Source organism: Trichosurus vulpecula, chromosome 8 (assembly GCF_011100635.1).
Source record: "Trichosurus vulpecula isolate mTriVul1 chromosome 8, mTriVul1.pri, whole genome shotgun sequence".
In the NCBI taxonomy this organism is placed as follows: domain Eukaryota; kingdom Metazoa; phylum Chordata; class Mammalia; order Diprotodontia; family Phalangeridae; genus Trichosurus; species Trichosurus vulpecula.
In genome coordinates, this window is record NC_050580.1 from 182,141,106 (window position 1) to 182,150,182 (window position 9,077).

At 37.5% G+C, this 9,077-nt stretch overlaps 1 protein-coding gene across 1 annotated transcript; it reads right to left on the reverse strand.

Annotated features, from left to right (window-relative positions):
- Positions 1–7,342: 7,342 nt before the first annotated feature.
- Positions 7,343–8,323, reverse strand: LOC118829182 (olfactory receptor 11G2-like). Its single transcript, XM_036736150.1, has one exon. The coding sequence runs from the start codon at positions 8,321–8,323 to the stop codon at positions 7,343–7,345; it is 981 nt and encodes a 326-aa protein (XP_036592045.1).
- Positions 8,324–9,077: the final 754 nt, after the last annotated feature.

A 9,077-nucleotide genomic window follows, 5' to 3' on the forward strand; every position in this document is an offset into this window, starting at 1 on the left:
GACTCCAGGAGACATCAAGAAATAATAAAACTAAATCAAAAGAATGAAAAAGAAATCAGAAGAAAATGTTAAATAACTTATTGGAAAAAAACTGATCTGGAAAATAGATAATTTAGTAATTATTGGACTTCCTGAGAGCCATGACAAAAAAAGGTTCGAAATCATATTTCAAGAAATTATTAAAGAAAATTTCCCTGATATTCCAGAACCAGAGGACAAAATTGGCACCACTGGACCAGAACATCTCAGATCTTTTCCAGCTCTAAATCTATAATCCTGGCTGTGCTTGGTGGGCCAGGAATTCGGAGCAGATGGTGTAAGAACTCCATGTTTCACCTTTGCCTTTTAGAACTTAAGTTAGATATAAACCACTGGATAAGAACTAAGGGATATTAGGCATATTCTTGAGTGGCACCAAATAAATTATTTCAACAATTCATTATTAATTCAATTCAACAAAGAATTAAATATCTACTATATGCAGGATTTAAATATAGTCCCTGATGTTGGAGTAGTTTAAAGGTGGAGATAAAACATTAAAACAGATGACAGTCTGAGGCAGGGCTGGGACTGGGGGTGGAGGAGAGAAACATAGGTTGAAGGTTTTAGGAAAGGTAGGTAATAAGAAAGTAGGAAACCTTTTGAAATGAGCCTTGAAGCAAGCTAAAGATTTCCAGATGCAGAGTGGAGAAGGTAATGCATTTCAGGTGTAGGGAATACCTTTTTAGAAGGTAGTGAGGCTGCAGAAAGAATGATGATATTAAGCAGCATCAAGTAGTCCAGTTAACTGGAACATAGAATGCAGGAAGGGAACATAGGACCATTGACGTAGAGTAGGAAGATACTTTATGTGCTTTCGAGTAAAGTCTTCTCATTTTACACAAGAAGAAATTAAAGATCAGAGAAGTCAAATGGCTTACCCAAAAAGTTATATGAAATGTCTGGAAATGTAGTCATTTCATAAAAGGTTTTCAGTGCTCAGTTGGGGAATTTGCATTTTATTGTGCCAGCAAGAAGGAGTCATGGAAGAGTTTTTAATTGGGGGGACTCTATGGTCAGATTTTTCCTATAGGAGGCTTGTTTTCCAGCTTTGTGGAACATTACTTAGAAAAGGGGGACACTGGTAATGGGGAGATTTAGATGAGTAGCATTGAAGAGGTAGCATCACATGATGATGAACCAGGGCAATGGTTCTATGAGTGGAAATATGTAGATGGATAGATATAGAGGTAGAATCCATGACACTTGCCAGTTGATTGCGTTTGGGCAAGGAAGAAAGAAGAGTTAAGAAAGTTAAGAAATAAGAAGGAAGAGTTAAGGATTAAGCTAATGTTTTGTACCTGGATCAGTTAGAGGGTTGGTGCTGTACTTAACAGAAATAGAGAAGTTTGGAGGAGAGGGAAGGTTGGTGGTGGAAAGTTAATTAGTTCCTTTTGAGACATGCTGAGTTTGTTATGCTTAGAGGAAATCCATGGAGAACCATCTAATAGGAGATTGGAGATGCAGGAGAACTGTTAGAGGTAGATATTTAGATGTGTAAAGTGGTGAGTATTGAACACTTGGGAGCCAATGAGCTTACCAAGACAAATACTGTATAGCCCTATATAACTGCTATGTACAAGAGTTTGTGATTGTTTTGTTGAGTTGTCTTCTCTGTCTATGTAGCAGTTATCTGAGCAGTTAGATGTTATTTGTCATTGTAATTTTTTGATATCCTTTTTTTTCTCCTTTTGGTTTAACACTTGTTTAGTAAAAATGTAATGGAATTTCTTTATTTTTGTAACAGGGATTGGTACATGCTTTGTGATGGTGTTTTCCCATGTGGCAGAGGCTAATGAGCTTCCTTTCAGTAGAGTAATTTAAGTGCTTTGGAGAAACTATGGAGTAGGCATAAACATTGTAACTAGTTCCATTCTGCTAACCTCTTAGTGAATGGTAGAGTTTTTGATTGGCTGTAGTAGCAGAAATAATTGCCAAATTAAGGTGCCTTTGGAAGGCTTCTTAGTCTGCCTCAGGATATTGATTCCTTTTTCTGGTGCTCTCTCTTGATTTGACTCCTTCACTTGAAGGTATCTGGTGAGGGACTGTGCTATAAAGGGAGAGGCCTTGGATCCTCTCTCCTTCTGAGGCTGACTGGTAGCCGAAAGAAAATGGGTCCTTAGCCTTGCCATTGGGTCTTTCTTTCATGAAGGAGGCTAATCTAGATGCTTTAACCTTGTGACTTTTGAAAAGTCAGGCAAGTAAGTCTCCTAGAGTATGGAAGCAGCAAATCATACTGGACTTTGCAGCCAGTCCATCATCAACGCCATGAGGAGCAACAAGTGGCCTTTGAGGACCACATTTGGGGTCTATCCCACCAGTGGCTGAGACAAGGACTCATCTGGCAGGGATGTTGGATTTGGATGTGAACTTGGTGAGACAAATGCTATTTAGAAGCTGAACTAAGTCTGAACCTACTCTCCCTTAAGATCAAGTTGGAATGGGGGTAATGTGTGTCCCTCAGGTGTTGGGATAAAATGTATATTTTTTTTTCCTGTATCTTTGAAGTCAATACTCCCTTTCAAAAAGCTAAGTGATTTTTAAGTGGTTAAATGGAACTGATGTAATAGTCACTGGCACCTAATAGTAGGAAGTGAAGGGAACACAAGTAGTAGGGCTCAAGCTGATGATGTTTAGAGAAGATACCCCAAACACTGAAGGGTACCCTTAGAACTCTGTTGAGAAAATATAGCAGCCTGGCTCTGGAACAGTGGTCCGGAAATGGTTGTTATACTTTTTAAACGTTAAGACTGATATTGGCAATTAATGGGCTAATACCCCTTTTTAGCTAGAAGTCATTGGTAGAACAAATTCAGATATGATTAATTTTGTGTTGAAAAAAGTTATGGATATGGCCAAAGGACAACAGCCCAATTTTCCCTCATCAAAGATACTGAAGATGATGTGTTTTATTCAATTGAAAAACACACCTTTCAGACCTTGTTTCTTCTTCTTATGCTTTGAAAGTTTTTGAATTTAGTGTGTAATAACTTATTATATTACTGTGGTTGAGTCACTGAATTTCCCTCTTATGGTTTTTCTAATTGAGAAAGTTGGGCATACTTTTTTTAAACATTCTTGCTTCTTAGGAATAGGGTGAGTTAAAGGGTTCCCCAAAAGTTTTTGTGCAGTTTTAAGCATTGATAGCTCGAAACTGCAAGAAAACTTTTGGAAGTGTGTGTGTGTGTGTGTGTAACACTTGTGAACTCCGTGGAAGGAAGCCAATTTTAAAATACCTTTTATTCCTTCAGGGTGCCCCACAACTTCAGCTAGGTAGGCTTGCCTGCTATGTGAGTGGCTGACAAGTTTGTTGGTAAGTTTACAAACAAACAGATTTTAATACGGAGCTTGTAACAAACAGCCTCAGAAAACAGTTCTTCTTAAAGCATTATGTTGGCTGTTAACTTTATTTATTGTTTTTGTACCTATGATTTCTTTGGTGTAAGGAGCTACTGGTGAGGAACTCATACTCATGCTACTACCTTCACCTTTCTTGAGGAGGTGAAGGTCATCCTCATTCCAGGTCCAGTTAAATAGCAATTGATTTCTGTTCTGGCCAGAAACTCTGAGCTTCTTCTACTCTGAGACTGATATTTTGTGGTGGCAAATTAGGCCATCTTTTGTCTCAATTGTTGCCTAACTCAGTTATTGTCTTGATGTTGCCTCAGACAAACTGAGATAGGGGAAAGCCCTTAATTTAGAAAGGCTAAGGTCACCCACTGCATCCTGAGCCATTGTCAGTTTTTTGGACTGTTATCTTGCCATTGGATTCTGATAATTCTGGAGGAGACAGTGATGCTGATGACTTTGCAAAACTCTGCCTCACTTAAATCCTATTCATGTGCAAATCAAGATGTTACCCTCATGAGAGTCTTGGTCCTTTTTGAGAATGAAAGATGAAGAACAACAAAGACACAATGAGTAGTGTTTATTTATTATTAGAAAAATTATCAGCGTAATTGATCATATCAGTAACAACAAAAATCATATACTCATCTCAATAGATGTTTTTGAGAAAAAGGTTTTTGAGAAAGTACAACATGTATTCCTAAGAAAAAAATTCTAGAAGGCATAAGAATAAATGGACTTTCCTTAAAATAATAAGTTGTATTTATCTAAAACTAAGAGCAAGTATTATCTGTAACAAGGTAAGCCTTCCCAATACGATAAGGGGTGAAGCAAGGATGCTCATTATCACCACTCTTATCTGATACTGTACTAGAAATTCTATCTATAGCAATAAGAGAAGAAAAAGAAATCAAAAGGATTAGAACAGGCAACAAGAACATAAAACTATCACTCTTTGCGGATAACATAATGGTGTACTTGGAGTATCCCAGAGAGTCAAGTAAAAAACCAGTTAAAATAATTAACAACTTTTGCAAAGTCACAGGATATGTAATAAACCCACATAAATTATCAGCATTTCTATATATTACCAACAAAGTCTAGCAGGACAAGAAAAAAAAAGAAAAACTCTATTTAAACAAACATAAGACAATATAAAATACTTTGGAAGTGTACCTGCCAGAACAAGTCCAAAACAAAAAGATAAGGAAAAAAGTAAAAGAAAGGAAGAAAAGAAATGTGCTTCATTTTGCATTTTGATTCTATTACCTCTCTCTCTCTCTCTGGACATGGTCAGCAAAGCGCTTGGCACATGGAAGAGGATTGATAAATATTTATTGACTTGACTTGAAAAAGTTAATGAGACTAGTGGCTGTGAATGAAGAGGAAGGGATGAATATGAAAGTTACCAGGGTAAAAATAGATGAAAAAAACTGGCTAAAATTATAATGAAATCTCTATAGAAGAGAAACAAACAGGCAAAAATATAAGAAGGCATGTAAGGATGATCTTGCTTTCCAGTAGTTTAAAACATTGCACACTGGTTATCCTCAAACCTTTCTGATTTAAGGGAAAAATAGAGAAATGGAACAGTAGATTATGAGATAGTCAATCACACACACACACACACACAAACACACAGACACACACGTCTTTCATGTATCATTTGAAAAAGTATCTGTAATGAGACCTCCAGATAAGTTTTAAAAATCAAAATTACACACAAATCTTATATGCCTTATTAACATTTTTAGCTCTGACACCAAAGAGCATATAACTTGCTATGTGATCTCAGTCAAATTACAGAACCTCTGTGAGGTACTATTATTTAATAAAACAATATTTATTCTTTACAATTATATTAATGATATAACATTAATTAAATTATTAAAATATTAATTAAAACAAATGCAATGCTTAATAACAAAATAATGTCAACTCTTTCTTATAAAAAGGACAGATAAGTTTAGACTAAATCACTTTTCTTTATGAATGAGTTATTGAATTGGTACCTTAGAGGATTGGTGCTTATATGAAAACATTTGGCAAATTGTTATGCTATCTTTGGTTGGATGGAAAATTTGTTTTGATGTTTGCATAATTAGGTGAATTTAAAACTGTTTGAACAGTCAGACCCAAATGAAGTAAGTAAATGAAATAAATTGCTCTTTGAATTGGAAGAAGGTCTTTGGTGACCCAGCCCTGACAAGAGCTTATTTAACTATTGAAGATTCCTACTGAGGTTGAACCCTCTATTTCCTTAGGTAGCCTATTCTAATTTGGGAAATTTGAATTGCTAGGAAAATTTTTCCTAATACTAAGTCTAAATTGACTTTTTGCACTGTTTACTTTATGGCTCCAAGTTCTGCCCTCTGGAACCATACTGAACAAGTCTAATCCTTCCTTATTACATTATGGTTCTTCAAGAACTCAAAGAAAGTTAGGATTTCCCCTTATGTTTTCTCAGGCATCACCCCTCCCACTCTCTCCCCTGCCCTTGATCCCCATAGTAATATCTCCAGTCTTTCAATTTATTCTTACAAAGCCTCCTCCCATTCTGGGGTTGGTCTCTATATTACTGGTGTTATTTCTAAAGTGTGGAACTGAGATCTGAGCTTCATGCTCCAGATGGCCTGTGACCAGTGTAGAACATATTGGGATTAAGACTTTCATAGTCCTGGACACCGGATGTCTTTGTAATGTAGATTAAGATGGCAACAGATTATTGGGCTCTCTTATTACACTCTTACCTCTTTTTATCCTGTAGTCCAATAAAACCCCAGAGTTACCAATCATCAGAAATTAAAATGGGGTGGTTGACAATAATCTGAATTTGCCTTTGAGTCCTAGTGAGGAATCACTTCCTTTGGTCTGTAGACCATTACTGTATTGCGTTGACATTAAAATTGTTCCATGGAATTAACAGCTTTCTTTAACATAAGTTCACATTATGTTAAATTGTCATAGAATGAAGGAGTTTATCATGGTCAGTGCGGCATGTATTTATTAGGAGGAAAGGAATCCATGTCCTTGAGACTAGTGTCAAAGAGGATGAGTTTACCAGATAATCTGAAGAGGTACACAGTCAAGAATTCAGGAAGGCAAATCCCAATCTAAGGCACAGGTATGTTTCAAAAGTCAAAGTAGCAAAAGCCTTTTTTTGGAGGCAATTGGGGTTAAGTGGCTTGCCCAGGGTCACATACCTAGTAACTGGCCTTATTTGAGCTCAGGCCCTCCTGACTCCAGGACCAGTGCTCTCTCCACTGTGCCACTTAGCTGCACTAGAGTAAGTAAAGTCTTAAGGTCAAAGGGTGATAAATTTAGATTTGGAAGCTAATTTAGAGGCAGCATGGTGTGTGGAATAAACTCTGGTGTTGGAGTCACATGGCCTCAATTCAAACCTTGTCTGTGCCATGTACTTACTACCTGTGCCACCTTGGGCAAATCATTCTCTGTGGGTCTCAGTTTCATTATCTATAAAATGAGGTTTTTAGACATGACCTCTGAAGTCTTTTTTCCATCTAAATCTCTGACCACATGATTTTTTCCCCAATTCCTTCAATTTACAGATAAGGAAACCAAGAGTTAAAGAAGCTGTGAATTGCCTAAAGTTGCATAGTACATATTAGAATCAGGATACAAACTCAGGTCTTTTGTGTTCTCATCCAGCATTCTTCCCACCCAACCACCATGGGAAGGTCATTTAGCTTCTATTTATCTGGTTTTCTTCATCTCAAGCATGTATGTCAACCCAAGGGGCCAGCAGTCCAAGTACAAGTATGTGAACCTGATTGCGAGCAAAAGTCTGATTTAACTTTTCCCTGGTGAGGCAGAGAATAAATTCAGGAAATGGATGATCCCCTAGGGGTATGAGTTAAGATGTAGGGAAGTGGCTGCATCTAATTAGGGAGTAATTAGGGGCAAGAGGAGAAGACAGTTTAAGATTCTAAATATCTCATTTATTTTGAAGAATTTTTATGCTCATCTGTACTTTTCTTAGGGCAGTCTTCATCTCTTTGTTCCTAAGGCTGTAGATTAAGGGATTCACAAGTGGGGTAAACACTGAATAAAACAAGGTGATAATCTTTTGTATTGTGGTTATATGTCCTGATGTTTGGGTCATATACATGAACAAGACAGTTCCAAAGAACAGAGAGACCACAGTCAGATGGGATCCACAAGTAGAGAAAGCCTTCTTCCTGCCAGCTGATGAAGGGACTCGCAATACAGCTCTGAACACCAGGGTATAGGATATGAGGATGAAAGGGAAAGTGAGGAAGATGGCAAGAGAGGGTATAATAGAAAAAGAAAGTTCAATTCCTGGGGCATGGATGCATGTCAAAGCTAACAGGGGGCCTGGATCACAGAGAAAGTGATCAATGACATTTGGGCCACAGAAGGGCAATTGAGACATAAAATAGATAGGGATGGGAAAGCAGAGAAAGCCTGTCACCCAGCAGGAGAGCACTAGCTTGATACAGAAATGCCCAGTCATGATTGTGGGGTAGTGCAAAGGTTGACAAATGGCCAGGTACCTATCAAAAGCCATGAGAGAAAGGAAGAATGACTCAGTGGCACCTGTGGAAAAGAAAAAATAGAACTGGAGGAAGCAGGCAGTGAAGGAGATGGTTTTAGTCTCAGAGAGGAAATTGGCCAACATGTTAGGAACTGTGGTATTAATGTAGCAGATTTCTAAGAAGGAGAAGTTGGCAAGCAGGATGTACATAGGGGAGTGGAGCTGGTGATCCAACCTTACTGCCCAGATGATTGACCCATTCCCCATCAGGGTCAGCACATAGGTCAGAGAGAAGACTGCAAAGAGGAGGATCTGCATCTCTCTGGGGCAGGGGAAGCTTAGGAGGATGAACTCAGTCACTCCATTTCCTCCTGATATGTTCAAGACTACTAGACCTGTGGAGAGGACGGAAGTAACCATGACAGGCTGCCTTATTTTCTATTTCTCATTTTCCCCCAATTTAAGGCATCTCTAATGATACTCCCTATTCTAAAATTCTCCGATTCTGTGGTTTCATGTACAACAATTTAGAGCTGTTGGCCATAGAACGTCTAAATTTTTAATTACCTCTGAATGGAATACACAGTTTTGCAATCTGGCTCTAGAGCCCAGACTTTTAATAATAATCAACAACAATCATTTATTAGGTGCTTTTTATGTGTCAAACACTGTGCTGAGCAACTGGTATACAAAGAAAAGAAAAAAGCTTCTTACAGCAAGTATCTCACATTCTGTTAAGGAAGATACTCCACTCAAAGTAAACCACTCATTATTGTTAGATAATTACTGTGTTGTCCCATTTCTGTGATTTTGCTCACAGAATTCTCTATATAATATAAATAATAATAATCTGTACCTCTTGTTTCCATACCCAGTTCACATCCCATTCTTTCCCTGAAGTCTTCCTTCTGTCACACCATAATTTAGTCATTCAACTTTTCTAAACCTTCCTTGTAAAATAGGGATAAGATGCCTGTTGTTTCATACTCACCAGTCTGCTATGAAGACCAAATTAGATGGTATGTAGGTGTAATATTGCAAAAATGTATTTGTGATTTTGTAAACATTTAAGTACTTTAAAAATGATTTTATTTTTAGTCAGATAGGAAAGAAGAAATAATTCAGTCTCTCAACTTTCCTTCTCTCCTCTGTTAAATCAGATAATTCACCATGG